Source organism: Chelonoidis abingdonii, chromosome 16 (assembly GCF_003597395.2).
Source record: "Chelonoidis abingdonii isolate Lonesome George chromosome 16, CheloAbing_2.0, whole genome shotgun sequence".
Taxonomy (NCBI): Eukaryota; Metazoa; Chordata; order Testudines; family Testudinidae; genus Chelonoidis; species Chelonoidis abingdonii.
This window is the reverse complement of record NC_133784.1, coordinates 8013093-8028934: the sequence shown is the minus strand read 5'-3', so window position 1 is coordinate 8028934 and position 15842 is coordinate 8013093. Positions and strand designations below refer to the sequence as shown.

General features: G+C 48.1%; 1 protein-coding gene across 4 annotated transcripts in view; it reads right to left on the bottom strand.

Moving 5' to 3' along the window:
* TCTN3 (tectonic family member 3) overlaps nucleotides 1-15842 on the bottom strand; it is an 82388-nt gene that overhangs the window by 43715 nt on the left and 22831 nt on the right. For all 4 annotated transcript variants that reach the window (XM_075073003.1, XM_075073005.1, XM_075073006.1 and 1 more), the window contains exons 5-6: nucleotides 8944-9052; nucleotides 8736-8854 (exon numbers count right to left, since the gene is read on the bottom strand). In XM_075073003.1, coding sequence (XP_074929104.1) covers nucleotides 8736-8854; nucleotides 8944-9052 — 228 coding nt within the window. The remainder of the gene's footprint in view (nucleotides 1-8735; nucleotides 8855-8943; nucleotides 9053-15842) is intronic.

Below are 15842 nucleotides of genomic sequence, written 5' to 3'. Positions count from 1 at the left end.
AGGAGGAGGGAGAAAACTTGTTCACCTTAGCCTCTAAAGATAGAACAACAAGCAATGGGCTTAAACTGCAGCAAGAGAGGTTTAGGTTGAACATTAGGAAAAAGTTCCTAACTGTCAGGGTGGTTAAACACTGGAATAAATTGCCTAGGGAGGTTGTGGAATCTCCATCTCTGGAGATATTTAAGAGTAGGTTAGATAATTGTCTATCAGAGATGGTCTAGATAGTATATGGTCCTGCCATGAGGGCAGGGGACTGGACTCGATGACCTCTCGAGGTCCCTTCCAGTCCTAGAATCTATGAATTTATAAGTATTGCAGTAGGACAAGGTTTAGAGAAACAGTCTCTTGACACCTTAACTGATTACTTTCTAGAGCACCAGGAGAGGCTATGTTTGATCTGGGACTAACAATCACACTGTACCTATTGGGTTCCAGGGCTAACAATCACACTGTAGCAGGTCAGTTACCCTTCTCCTAGAGAAAAGGCTAGGCTGATTGGGGAAGCAGCCACAGCTGGGGCCATGCCCCAGTCAGGCCACACCTGGCCCTGTTATAAGGGCTCAGGGAGGAGCTGGGTCAGTCTCTCTCTAGTGGTGGAGAGAGAAGGATCTAGCTGCCTCGGAGCAGGATACCAGAGGTAGAGAGGTGCTGGGGAGCTCCAGCCTGGCAACTCTGCAGGCCTTGTTCAAGGCCTAAAGAGAGGTACTGGGCTGCAGGGAAAGGCAGCAGATGCAAAACCCCACTTGCCAGTGATGAGTGGTTTACAGACTGCAGTCTGCCCCAGTGAGCGGGAGGGCTAGATGATGACTGGCAGTAGCCACTGAAACAAGGTGGGGATAGAGAGTTGGGGGTTCCCCTGGAAGGGGAGACCCAGATTGTGGGTTACTTCTGGGGGCAGCCCCCCCCAAGGTAAAGGGCACTGGGGTCTGGAAGGGATACGGGGGGGCCAGCAGCAGGTGAGCCACTGGCCAGCAGAGGGCGCTCTGGGCTGGAATTGAGCTAATTCCCAGGATAACCAGCAGGAGGTGCAGCGCCGGTGAGTTGTCACCTCGCTACACGTGGTGCAGAATGTGGGCATGTACGGTCCACTCCTGATACAAGGGGCAGGGCAAGAACTGTGGGACTATTGCCTGGAGATCAGGAAAAAGGGGATGATGGATCCTGGCTATACTGGAGTTTTCTTTGTGGAGGCCCAAGGTGCCACCCCTGGTTGGGGACAGGCGTCAGTGCCCTGGTGAAAGGGGGCTGATGACCCCCAGAGACTCTGGGAGGTGCAGTGAACAATTGGGTCAGCTGGTGGAGGAGCAGCAGGCCCTGGTAAAGCTCCACCAGAGAGAGCGGGATGGAAATCCCAGCACCAGGACCCGGAGGCCAGGCAGGGAATGTAGGGCGTGTTATGCCTGTACACAGCATAGACATTTAAAAAGAAATTGTCCCTATTGGGCTGGGGGCAGGGTGCCTCATCCCACGTAGGGACAGGGACAAGTCCCTATAAGAGTCCGCTAGCTGAGGGAATCCAGGCGGCTGTGGACATGTTGGGCCTATGGGCAGTGAGGGCACCTCTTGAGGGATTGCCCAGGCCCAGGAAACATGACTCAGGGAAGCCCAGGGAGGGCTAGGCCCAGAAAGGAGGGGAAAAGGCCCGAGGCGGGGAGCCTGCTGGGGCTGCCAGAAACTGGGCCACGTTGAGAGACACTGCCCCCTCAAGGACAGGGTGGAGGAGACAGAGATAATGGCTGACTGGCCATTGGGCCACCCACGAGAGGTGGGAAAGGCAGCGATGGAGACGGTTGGGACCCAGACCGTCACCGAGCCAGTTGCCAGTGAGGAAACCCAGACAAAGTGAGCCCTGCAAGAGGCTGGGACCCGGGTGTTCGTGGTACGGGACCCAGGTGTTCGTGGTACAGGACACCAAATGAACCCAGACTCTGAGGGTGGAGGGTCCGGGAGATACAGACCTGAGGGCGCAGCTCAAGGCAAGGAACAGGCCAGTTGGAAGGTGGAAGCCCACACGTGGGAGATGGTCAGAAGCTGGGCGTCTTCAGAGAGGATGCATGTGGGCCTGGAGTGGCAGCCCTGGAGGGCCATCTTCGGGGAGCCCAGGCCAAGAGTCCCCCTACCCCCAAGGGTGGAGATTTTGAGGAGGGGTGTGTGTAGCAAGGAGTTACCCTATTCCTAGAGAAAAGGCTAGGCTGATTTGGGAAGCAGCCACAGTTGGGGCCATGCCCCAATCAGGCCACACCTGGCCCTGTTACAAGGGCTCAGGGAGGAGCTGTGTCAGCCTCTCTCTAGCGGTGGAGAGAGAAGGATCTAGCTGCCTTGGAGCAGGGTACCAGAGGTAGAGAGGTGCTGGGGAAAGGCAAGAGGAGCTGGGGAGTTCCAGCCTGGCAACTCCCCAGGCTGCAGGCCTTGTTCAAGGCCTAAAGAGAGGTACTCAGCTGCAGGGAAAGACAGCAGGTCCAAAACCCCGCTTGCCAGTGATGAGTGGTTTACAGACTGCAGTCTGCCCCAGTGAGCGGGAGGGCTAGATGATGACTGGCAGTAGCCACTGAGGCAAGGTGGGAATAGAGGGTTGGGGGTTCCCCTGGGAGGGGAGATCCAGATTGTGGGTTACTGCTGAGGGCAGCCCCCCTAAGGTAAAGGGCACCGGGATCTGGGAGGGACACGGGTGCCAGCAGCAGGTGAGCCACTGGCCAGCAGAGCGCACTCTGGGCTGGAATCGAACTAATTCTCAGGATAACCGGCAGGAGGTGCCATGCTGGTGAGTCATCACCTTGCTACACACACAAGCAGTTCAAGGACTACTCTTGAGCCAGATTCAATGTAATTAATCTCAACATTCCAGGAGAGCGGGGGTAGGGGAGAGGGAGGGAAATCACAACAAGTGCTGTCACTGGATCCTATACTTTAGATCATTTTTGTTTTCTTTGTCTAGCTTCCTCATTGTAACTAAGTCAAAAGAAATTATAATGCTCAGAGTTGGTATGGAGTCTATTTGAGCAAGTCATAATAATAATCTCAAAAACTGCATGCATTCCCCAAACAAAACAAAAAAAGCAAGGAAAAAGAAACCTCTATAGTTAAATGACAAAATACACCTCTACCCCGATATAACGCTGTCCTTGAGAGCCAAAAAATCTTACCGTGTTATAGGTGAAACTGCGTTATATTGAACTTGCTTTGATCTGCTGGACGATGCAGCCCCCCCCCGCCCCCAAAGTGCTGCTTTATATCCAAATTCGTGTTATATCGAGTTGCATTATATCAGGGTAGAGGTGTACAAGAGGTTATTTGAGTCAAAGAGTTATCCTTCAGAAAATGGAAGTCAAAATAAAGGAGCAAATGCTGTGGCAGATAAAGCATTAGATGGAAATTAGGAGGGCTAAAGGAGCAATTTTTGAAGTGCAAATAGTCAAAAACAGAACATAAACAGTTAGCCAAAGACTCAAAACGTAATAGCAATTTTTTTTCAAGTACATCAGAAGCAGGATGCCTGCAACAAGCAGTGGGGCCACTGGACAATCGAGGTGCTAAAGGAGCACTCAAGGACAATAAGGCCATTGCGGAGAAACTAAATTAATTCTTTGCACCAGTCTTCATGGCTGAGGACGTGAGGGAGATTCTCAAACCTGAGACATTCTTTTTAGATGACAGATCTGAGGAACTGTCCCAGATTGAGGTATCATTAGAGGAGGTTTTGGAACAAATTGATAAATTAAATAGCAATAAGTCACCAGGACCAGATGGTATTCACTCAAGAGTTCTGAAGGAACTTAAATGTGAAATTGCAGCTTCTGTACCAGATGACTAGAGGATAGCTAATGTGATGCCAATTTTTAAAAAGGGTCCAGAGGTGATCCTGGAATTTACAAGCCTGTAAGCCTGACTTCAGTACCGGGTAAACTGGTTGAAACTATAATAAAGAACAATATAGATTGAACATAATTAGTTGAGGAAGAGTCAACGTGGTTTTAGTAATGGGAAATCAAGCTTCACCAATCTACTAGAATTCTTTGAGGGAGTCAATATGCACGTGGACCAAGGGGATCCAGTCGATATAGTACTTAGATTTTCAGAAAGCCTTTGACAAGGTCCCCCACCAAAGGCTCTCAAGCAAAGTAAGCTGCTATGGGATAAGAGGGAAGGTGCTGTCATGGATTGATAACTGGTTAAAAGATAGGAAACAAAGGGTAGGTATAAATGGTCAGTTTTCAGAATGGAAAGAGGTAAATTGTAGTGTGCCCCAGGGGTCTGTTCTGGGATCAGTCCTACTCAACAAATTAATAAAGGATCTGGAAAAGGGGGTAAACAAAGTGAGGTGGCAAACTCTGCAGATAGTTAAGACCCACGCAAACTGCAAAGAGCTACAAAAGGATCTCTCAAAACCGGGTGACTGGGCAACAAAATGGCCAATGAAATTTAATGTGGATAAATGTAAAGTAATGCACATTGGAAAACATATTCCCTACAAATACAGATAAAATGATGGGGTCTAAATTAGCTGTTACCTCTCAAGAAAGAGATCTTAGAGTCATTGTGAGTGGATGTTTTCAGAGAACTATCCAATGTGCAATGGCAGTCAAAAAAGCGAACAGAATGCTGGGAATAATTAGGAAAGGGGTAGATAATAGGACAGAAAATATCATGTTGCCTCTCTATAAATCCATCTTGAATACTGTGTGCAGATATGGTTGCCCCATCTCAAAAGAGATATATTGGAATTGGAAAAAGTTGAGAAAAGGGCAACAAAAATGATTAGGGGTATGGAATGGTTTCTATATTAGGAGAGTTTAATAAGACTGGAACGTCTCAGCTTGGAAAAAAGATGGCTAAGGGGAGATATGATTGAGGTCTATAAAATCATGACTGGTGTAGAGAAAGTAGATGAAGTGCTGTTTACTACTTCTCAGAAGACAAAAATTAGGGGTCACCAAATGAAATTAATAGGCAGCAGGTTTACAACAAATAAAAGGAATTATTTCTTCACACAATGCACAGTCAACCTGTGGAACTACTTGCCAAAGGATGTTGTGAAGGCCAAGACCATAACAGGGTTCAAAAAAGAACTAGATAAATTCATGGAACATAGGTCCATCCATGGCTATTAGCCAGGATTCTTCGACCATGGGATGGGTGTTCCAAGAAGGAGGAGTGCTAGGAAGGAGACCACAAGCCCTGACATAAGTGGGGAAATGGGATACCGGGAGGAAGCACAAGCAGGAGAATGCAAGAGGAGAGGACTCCTGTCTCAGACTGAGAAAGCAGGACAATCAGCAAGTTATCTTAAGTGCAAATACACAAATGCAAGAAGCCTAGGAAACAAGCAGGGAGAACTGGAAGTCCTGGCACAGTCAAGGAACTATGATGTGATTGTAATAACAGAGACTTGGTGGGGTAATTCACATGACTGGAGTACTGTCATGGATGCATATAAACTGTTGAGGAAGGACAGACAGGGCAGAAAAGGTGGGGGAGTTGCATTGTATGTAAGAGAGCAGTATGACTGCTCAAAGCTCCAGTATGAAACTACAGAAAAACCTGAGAGTCTCTGGATTAAGTTTAGAACTGTGAGTAACAAGGGTGATGTCGTGGTGAGAGTCTGCTATAGACCACCAGCCCAGGGGGATGAGGTGGATGAGGCTTTCTTCTGGCAACTAGCAGAAGTTACTAGATTGCAGGCCCTGGTTCTCATGGGAGACTTTAATCACCCTGATATCTGCTGGGAGAGCAATACAGTGATGCACAGACAATCCATGAAGCTTTTGGAAAGTGTAGGGGACAATTTCCCGGTGCAAGTACTGGAGGGACTAACCAGAACTCTTCTAGACCTGCTGCTCAGAAACCAGGAAGAATTAGTAGGGGAAGCAAAAGTGGATGGGAACCTGGGAGGCAGTGACCGTGAGATGGTCGAGTTCAGGATCTTGACACAAGGAAGAAAGGAAAGCAGCAGAATACAGACCCTGGACTTCAGAAAAGCAGACTTTGACTCCCTCAGGGAATGGATGGGCAGGATTCCCTGGGAGAATAACATGAGGGGGAAGTATCAGAGGGGTAGTCGTGTTAGTCTGGATCTGTAAAAGCAGCAAAGAGTCCTATGGCACCTTATACACTAACAGATGTATTGGAGCATGAGCTTTTGTGGGTGGACACCCACTTTGTCGGACGCATGTAGTGGAAATTTCCAGAGGCAGGTATATATATGCAAGCAAGCAAGTTTCTTCATGAGTGTGGCAGCGCAGGGGTAAAACCCCTTTAAAGCCCTGGCAAAATGCTGGCTACAGCCTGCTGTCTGGCTGGTAGACCAGGGGTAGGGATGCAGGTACTCAGCAAAGAGCCCAGCTGCAAGCCCTAACGAGGGCTGGCTCAGATGAACTTGCTGGGCTAAGTAGTGACAGCTGTGCTGAGGCAGGAGAAGGCTGTAAAAGCCTTGGGCAAACCTCAGTGGAGAGGCTAGCCTGGGAGGAGACAGGAGGGCAGTATCTCTGTTTCCTTGCCAAGAAGGAAGCCTCAAGGGCCAGGAGACCCTGGGGAGGGTCTGTGGGGCACTAACTGTTGGGGGATCTGGACAGTGCACGGGCACTGTAAATAAAAACACTGGGGGGATTCAACAAAAGAGGGAGTGAACACTCTGTATTAAACCAGCCTAAACACAAGGTGCAGGCACAAAAGTGGGAGAACCTGCACTCACCCCTGTGAAAATGAGGTTGATGGATTTCCACTCCATACGGCTAAATGCAGTGCCTTGCATGGTGTCAAGTCTCAGAAGGGTAGCCGTGTAAGTCTGGATCTGTAAAAGCAGCAAAGAGTCCTGTGGCACCTTATAGACTAACAGACGTATTGAGGGGGAAAGGAGTCCAGGAGAGCTAGCTGTATTTTAAAGAATCCTTATTGAGGTTGCAGGAAAAAAAACATCCCGATGTGTAGAAAGAATAGTAAATATGGCAGGCGCTCAGCTTGGCTTAACAGTGAAATCCTTGCTGATCTAAACGCAAAAAAAGCAGCTTACAAGAAGTGGAAGATTGGACAAATGACCAGGGAGGAGTATAAAAATATTGCTCAGGCATACAGGAGTGAAATCAGGAAGGCCAAATCACATTTGGAGTTGCAGCTAGCAAGAGATGTTAAGAGTAACATGAAGGGTTTCTTCAGTTATGTTAGCAACAAGAAGAAAGTCAAGGAAAGTGTGGGCCCCTTACTGAATGAGGGAGGCAACCTAGGGACAGAGGATGTTGAAAAAGCTAATGCACTCAATGATATTTTGCCTCTGTCTTCACAAATAAGGTCAGCTCCTAGATTGCTGCACTGGGCAGCACAGTATGGGGAGCAGGTGACCAGCCCTCTGTGGAGAAACAAGTGGTTCGGGACTATTTAGAAAAACTGGCTGAGCACAAGTCCATGGGGCCAGATGCGCTGCATCCGAGGGTGCTAAAGGAGTTGCCGGATGTAATTGCAGAGCCATTGGCCATTATCTCTGAAAACTCATGGTGATTGGGGGAGGTCCCGGATGACTGAAAAAAGACTAATGTAGTGCCCATCTTTAAAAAAGGGAAGGAAGAGGATCTGGGGAACTGTAGGCCAGTCAGCCTCACCTCAGTCCCTGGGAAAATCATGGAGCTGGTCCACAAGGAATCAATTTTGAAGCACTTAGAGGAGAGGAAAGTGATCAGAAACAGTCAGCATGGATTCACAAGGGGCAGTCATGCTGACTAACCTAATGTGCCTTCACGACAGATAAGCTGGGTCTGTGGCAGAGGGAAAAGCAGTGACATGTTATTTGCTTGACTTTAGCGCAAAGTTTTTGATACAGTCTCCCATAGTTATTCTTGACGTAAGTTAAAGAAGGCCTGATGAATCTGGACTATTAAGTGGATAGAAAGTCTGACTAGATCCGTTGGCTCAATGGTGTGATCAATGGGCTCCATGCTGTAGTTGCACCAGTTATCAAGTGGGAGCCCAAGGTGTCGGTCCTGGGCCGGTTTTATTCAATATCTTCAATTAACGATTGAAGGATGCGCATTGGACTGCACCGCTCAGCAAGTTTGCAGATAGACACTAAACTGGAGGATGAGTAGATTTCTATCCACCGTTATATTACCAATTCATCCCAGCCCATACTTCTTTAACTTGCTGGCAAGATACTGTTGGAGACTCTATCAAAAGCTTTGCTAAAGTCAAGAATAACACCATCACACTGCTTTCCCTCATCCAACTAGACCAGTTATCGCCTCATAGAGGGCAATTAGGTTAGTCAGGCCTTGAGTTGCCCTGGTGAATCCCATGCTGACCGCTGCTTGATCCACTTTCCCTTTCCTCTTAAGTGCTTCAGAATTGATTCCGGAGGACTGCTCCATGATCTTTTTCAGGACTGAGGTGAGGCTGACCGGCCTGTAGTTCCCTGGATCCTCCTTCTTCCCTTTTTTAATGATGAGGACTACATTAATGATTCATTAAATAGCAGCAAGTCACCAAGACAGGATGCTCTTGATCCAGGAGTACTGTAGGAATGTAGAATGGAATGAATCCTTCATTAAGCAATCCTTCATTAAAATCAGTTTCTGTACTGAAAGACAGGCCAAGGTGATTGGGAGCCCCTGAGAAATGTACACAAGTGAGCTCTACTTTATTAGTAGCTAAATTAGCTGAAAAGGCAGTGGCAAAACAGTGCTGAAGTCAGGAGAATAGGATGTCAAATCACAGTACAAGAAGCTGCTGAGGGTGGGGAAGACGATATGCACCTTTAGTATAGTGAAGTCACGGTAATATGAGGCTGCGTCCAGGGTAGGATCAGTGGTGCAGCTGCTGCTCAGGTTGGTGAAGGTCCGAGTACAGCTTGTGCTTTTACTCTCCAGGAAACCTGAGAAAAGGGAACAAGAGACATGAAAAAATAGCAGTAGGAAATGTCATCCTCAATAAAGCTGGAACTGCTACCATCTCTACACTCACCAGCAGGATTCCCATCAATACAAAATCCATTGGCACTCATTCCCACTGGCTGTCTTAGTGTGCTCAGTACAGATGATGCAGCAAAGTAGGTCTGGATTGGATCACCAGCCTGAAAAGGAAATTTGGAGAATTTACAAAGTGTTCATGGAACACCCACACCAAGTGCAAGGGGCTGAACACCATCAATGCAGGAAGGAATTATAGCAAACCATCAGGTCTGCTAGAGTTAAGGTTTAGACCAGCTTTCTGTTTAAAGCTTGACTCTTTGAAGTATTCTAAAACCTGTATGGTTACTTGGATTGCCTTGAAATTTGGTGTGCCTCATTTGGGGGTACAGGGGTAGAGTTAGTGACTCAAATTAATTGGTGATCATTTGACCAAGGGTTCCCAGAATACTGTCTCCTGCAGGGAAAAAAGTTTCCTGAAGGTTCGTTAATTTTAATCAATGTATTGTTATTCAAAGATAGGGCTCAAGCCATGGCTGAGATCATCACTCTGGGGTCTCAATCACTTGAGAGTTATCCCCACTGTGCTTGTCACATACTAGGCCTTCGGAGGAGCAAGAAAATCATAACGTTATTAGCAGAAAAGAGTTGTGTCCATTCAACTGCACACCCATCACCCACGAACTCAGTGATTACACTCTGCAGGCAGAGGCACTTGTTACCCTCATATTTTCCCCTCCCAAGTATGTGTCAGAATCTTGTGGGGGGCTGCCTCTTTTGAGAGGGCTGAGCCCACACTCCCAGAGAGTCAGGATACGGGGAAGAGACCCCCAGAGGGGCATGGTAAGCCCTTCCCCCTGCCTTCCCTGTGCCAGGGTCTGAGGGGTCTCTGCCTATCTAAGTGGATTTAACCCCCACTTCCTGCCCCCTCATGTAAGCTGGAGTCTGGGTGAGGCCTTGCCATTCTAGATGTGCCTTGTCCCTCTGGGAGGTCAGAGCCCCACTCCCTGCCTTTCATGGGAGCCAGCATCTGGCAAAGCCCTGCCCTCTGAGTAGGAAGCTAAGAACAGGCATGCTGGGAGCATGCATGAAGAGTATACTGCTACTGAGAAGTTGACAACAGGCAAGCTTGCTGCACATCGCAGGTTTCTTGAGCACTGGGGAGATGGGGATGGGAACATCCACAGAGATGACTGAAGCAGTTGACATCTCAGAACTATTGTTTCTGGCTATATTCATCTGCATGCGGTGTTCTTGTTCAGCCAAGACAATCTCAGAAATGAATGGGCCACTTCACACCTCTTGCAGCCTCATATACTTTCAGGATTATTCTGTGCTGGATCTGGAGATACCAAAATTGTTGCTGATGATTAAATTTCATACAATATTATAGCAAAGTACCAGCTCGGCTGTAGTTAAGATTTAGAAGAGTTTTCTGTTTAAAGGACTACTTTTCTAAGTGCTCTACAAGCTTCACACATTCTTGGATTGTCTTGAAATCTGCTGTGCCTCATGGGAGTGTAGAGTAGAGAAGAGAGAAGATGGGAGTGGTGACAAGGAACTTGGAGGATTAGAAGAGGTATGTCAGCCCTGAATTCTCCCCTTCTGTGTGAGCTGAGATCTGGGGGAGTCTTTCCCCTGGGGACTCTCCCTGACTCCTGTATGTCCTGAAATCTACAAGACCCTGCCCTTATCAGGTTGTTTGAACCCCTCTCCTTGACCCATATGTCAGCCAGGATCTGGGAGGCACAAGAATGGGGACATCCTAAGCCAATACGTTTAAACATCTGAAATCCAGGAAATAAATAGCTACGGTGCACATCATTCCTCTGGGAGAGGGAGACTGGCCAGAGTGTATAGGGGAGGGTTCTGGTTTCAAAATGAGGGGGTGGGGGGCCTGAGGAAGTTGGCTGAGGCAGAGGTAGGAGTCTCAGCTGGGGACCAGTAGTGGAAGTGAGGGGCCCAGATCAGTGTGCAGTTCAGGCTACATAACCAAGGAGGTGTACAACCTTCCAGTAAACTACCACCTATGATATGAGTATGCAGCAGCATAGGGCAGGAGACAGCACAAGAGCAAGTTCTTACATGCTAATGGCTTTTATAATACCAATGAATGGCTTAATGGAACAGGAAGAGGAGGGCGAGCCAGAAATGTATGTTTCACCTTTCCCGAGCCAAAATGTTACTGGGAATGGTGGGGGAGAGGACTGGAGAAGAAGAGACACACCAGTTTTCTCTCATGCACTTAGTTACTATAAGTGTCATGCAATAGAACTGCTATGATTTGGGGACATAGACCATGTCTGGGATTTCTCTCACTGACCCTCCACACGCTCCCAACATCTCAAAACATAATCATAATCCCCATCTATGATAACAAAAAGTACTGGGGGTTGGGGATGGCAATTAGGAATCACCTAGCACTTGTGCACCTTAGTGGGGAGACCATTGGACTGGGAGTATTAATAGCTCTGCCACTGCCCTGCTGGGTGAACCTGGGCAAGTCACTTCACTCCTCTGAGACTCAATTTCCCATCTGAAAATCATATAATGATGTAAAGATCTTTGAGATCCACTGATGAAAAAGTCTTTTTGTTATTACCTAGCCATAGCATTGTATCAACTGCAAACCTAAGTGAGAACTACAAATGCCTAAATAACCACTCTTACCAACAAAATTTCTTGCTGTTAAAAAAAAACCCACAACAACCCCCCACCCCAGGTAATTTATTGACAAAAAAGAAAACAAAAAAACCACTTTGTTAATGCAGAACTAAGGTTGCCCAGAGGTATCTCATACCCTTCCAGCACATCAAGTTTAGCAAAACTCTGACGTCTGAAAACTAGAAAATACAACTTTAACTCTGCTTTTGTTGAGCATTGGGTCAATATGCCCATAGTACACATACTTATTACTCCTGTGGGGTTCTATGCCACTGTGTGTGTGCAGAATTCATGTCCCTCACAGATTTCTTTGCTTCCCCGAAGAAAAATGACTTTCTGACAGAGAAGCAAAGAGAAGCTGCAATGGCAGTCACGCACCCTTCCCTAGCTGCACAGGTACATAGTTTCAGACACCCGGAGCAGTTGGCGGAGAGGTAAATCACTGCAGGGCTGGGGACACCCCAGCCAGTGGCTCCAACCCTGAGCTGGGAACTGTTGCTAGTCCCGGCTGGGCTGGAGGCAGGAGAGTCTGGGACTTCCTTTTCCTCTGCAAGGGGTGGCTGGGGCTGTGTCAGACCCACCCCCAGAAACCTCCCCCAGCCGCAGAAGCCCAGCATCTTCCCCTGCTTCCTGCCCCATTGCTCCTCAGCTGCGGGGGGAAGGGTTCACTGTACGGCAAGCTGCTCCCTCATCCACCCAACTTCTGTGCATCTGGACTCCCATACCTAGACACACCTGCCAAGCCTCACCCTGTACACCAGAATCCCTCTAGCCATCCATACCCAAACCCCACCCACTGTACCTCAAATTGTGCATCTGGAGCCCCTCTACACCCAGTCCACCCCTTACTGAGTTTCCTGCACTCAAATGCCCACCCTGATGAGCCCCACCCCTCTGCACCACCCTTAACCCCCACATCCAGACCTCCATGCCACTGACCCCCAACTAGCTGCACTCAGACCACCACCCCACCAAGCCCCACTCCTGCAGCACCAGAGCCCCCTGCCAAGACCCCCACACCCAGACCCCTCCGCTGAGCCCCAACCACCTTCACCTGGAAGCCACTTCAGAGTCCCACTGCCCCTGCACCTTAATATGCATACAGCTAGTCATAAACCCCATTCAGCAGCATAATCCAGTTTCATGGACCTCAGATAAGGGCCTTGGCTACACTGGCGCTTTACAGCGCTGCAACTTTCTCACTCAGGGGTGTGAAAAAAACACCCCCCTGAGCGCTGCAAGATACAGCGCTGTAAAGCACCAGTGTAAACAGTGCCGCACCGATGGGAGCACGGCTCCCAGGACTGCAAGCTAATCCCCATAGGGAGGTGGAGTACGTGCAGTGCTGGGAGAGCTCTCTCCCAGTGCTGGCGCTGTGACCACACTCACACTTCAAAGCGCTGCCGCGGCAGTGCTCCCGCAGCAGTGCTTTGAAGTTTCGAGTGTAGCCAAGCCCAAGGAAAGTGAAAAGAACTGTAGGGAAGATATGGGTTGTAGGAAGAGAAGTTAGATAGGAGGAGACCCTCTTTATATCATGAGGGATCTAGACAGATTATGTGCAGTGCTAGGGAGGAGCTGAGGATCATGGTATATGTATGTACCAGGGACATAGGGAAAGGTAGAAGAGAGGTCCTGGAGGTCAAGTTTAGGTCGGTAGGTAAGAGATTAAAGTCCAGGACCTACACAGCAGCATTTTCTGAAATGCTTCCAGTTTCACATGCAGGACCAGAGAGGCAGAACTGCAGAGTCTCAATCTGTTGATGAAATTATGGTGTAGGGAGGAGGGTTTTAGGTTTATTAGGAAGTGGGGAACCTTTTGGGAAGGAGAAGCCTATACTGGAAGGATGGGTTCCACTTAAACCAAAATGGAACCAGACTGCTGACATGTAAAATTTAAGAAGTTGTAGAGGATTTTTTAAACTAAGGGCTGGGTGAAAACTGACAAGGGAACAGATTATTCCCCCAGCTCCTAGGGATTAATTTATTACTATATTCCAGTAAAGAGGATAAGAAAGATGTTAAGAACATGAGAATATAAGAACGGCCGTACTGGGTCAGACCAAAGGTCATCTAGCCCAGTATCTGTCTACTGACAGTGGCCAATGCCAGGTGCCCCAGAGGGAGTGAAGCTAACGGGCAATGATCAAGTGATCTCTCGCCTGTCATCCATCTCCATCCTCTGATGAACGGAGGCTAGGGACACCATTCCTTACCCATCCTGGCTAATAGCCATTTATGGACTTAGCCACCATGAATTTATCCATTTCCCTTTTAAACATTACTATAGTCCCAGCCTTCACAACCTCCTCAGAGGCCTCAGCCTCCCTAATTGAACTAACCATCGTAATCTCTAGCCTGATACTTGCTTGATATTATCCTCGCCCTGGAATTTTCCACTACATCATGAGATAGTGGGTATCACCACATGAAAGCTCAGCTCCAATATGTAGTCTATAAGGTGCACAGAACCTTTGCGCTTTTACAGATCCAACAACACTAGCTACTCTCGATATTGAGGATCCACATTTAACTAGGATCTTATGTTGATTCCTACTAGTCCTACCTGTATACCTCATTTCGTTTGTTGTGTTGTTGAAGGACCGGTGCGTGGCTGGCATAATTGGAGATTCAAGGGCGGGAACTCCAAAAGGAAAAGATTTCCAAAAAGCTCGAGCCTTTGGTAATGGCTGAGCCTTAAGACAGTGGGCAGGCATTACGCTCAGGCCAGGGCTCTATAAAGCTGCGACAAGCGAGCCAGGGACAGCTTGGCAACAGGGCTGCTAACAGGGATTCGCAAGGGAGTTGGAAAGCGGGAGTGGGAAGGAGCAGGGGCCCTTGTAGGTCCTACCTGTTCCCCTGAGTCCCCTTAAAACCTATACCCAAACCATATCCAAACCCCCTTCTTAAACCCACCCTTTCATTAACTGGAGATAATGCAGGCAGAAGCCAGCACGCGAGGGGCTATCTACTTATTGCACTGAGGAGCAGTATGATTACCTGCCTTGTAGCGGGCGTATGGTGCAGTCGGTGCAAGGAGCTCAAGGCCCGCAGAAGACCACGAACGGACTGTGGAGGCCAGGGGGCAACTGAGAGTAAGACAGGCAAGAGTATGTTGCATAGAAGGCTTTCCGGGCCATCTGCAGAAATGTACCACTCCGCTCAGACAGTTGGTGCGGTTTGAGGAGAAGAAGGCCCAGGGAAGCAAGCACAGGGTATGAGCAAGGGAAGGCTCCCATAGTTGGGACCCCTTCAGAGCTGCGGAGGTGCCTTTTGCACGTGGTGAACTCTCGGGGGAGAACTCTAGGTGCTGAGGAAAGGCGGTTTAGTAAGGAGATTCGATCATAGAAACTAGAATACTGGGTTTTGTGATGATCGGAGAAACGATGGTATTGCCGCGGTGCGAAGGTGCGGATCTCTTGAGGATCTAGACAGACTTATGTGGTAGCTGGGGAGCCAGGGTCGGGTACAGGTAGGACCAGAACATAGGGAAAGGTAGGAGAATGCCTGGACCAAATTTGAAGCTGCTAGGAAAGAACTGAAATCTCAGGACTCTATGTGGATCTCAGAAATACTCCAGTCCACGCGCAGGCAGCTAGGCAGCAGGCTTCAGAGTCTCAAGCGTGGATGAGACGATGTGTAGAGGTGAGGGTTACTTCATTAGGAACTGGGAAACGTTGGGATGGGGGAGCCTGTACACGGAGAATGGCTCCACCATAAACCAAAGTGAACCAGGCTGCGGCACTAATACATATAAAAAGTTGTAGTACAGGTTTAAACAGGAGAATGGGGAAAGCCGACTGCTGAGAGGTAGCATGTGGATAGACACAGAAGATCTCTAGGGGGAGTCTGAGTAGAGAATCCCGCAGTTATCAGGAAACAGAGACGGAGAAGAGGGATAATGTAAGGCCAATATGATGTATTATAGCAGTCAATAAAAAAGAACTGCCACAGAAAGGCAGACAAATTAAACAGGACAAGTTTAAAGTCTGTACTTCAAAATGCTAAAGTCTATAATAATTAATAGATGGTGACGAGGCTTGTGATAAAGAGATATTTTATATTAATAGGCATAACAGAAATCTGGTGGACTGAGAGCAATCAATGGAACAATCATTCGGGGTGCAGAATATTCGGAAAGGAAGAACAGGTCAGAGAGAGGAGGGCACATAGTGGGAAAAAATGTATGTCAATAGTAAAATCCTAAGCGAAATCCGCATGTTCATAGAACGCTATGGATACAAATGCATGCTCTAAATAGAAAATATAACATTAGGGATCTATAATCAACCA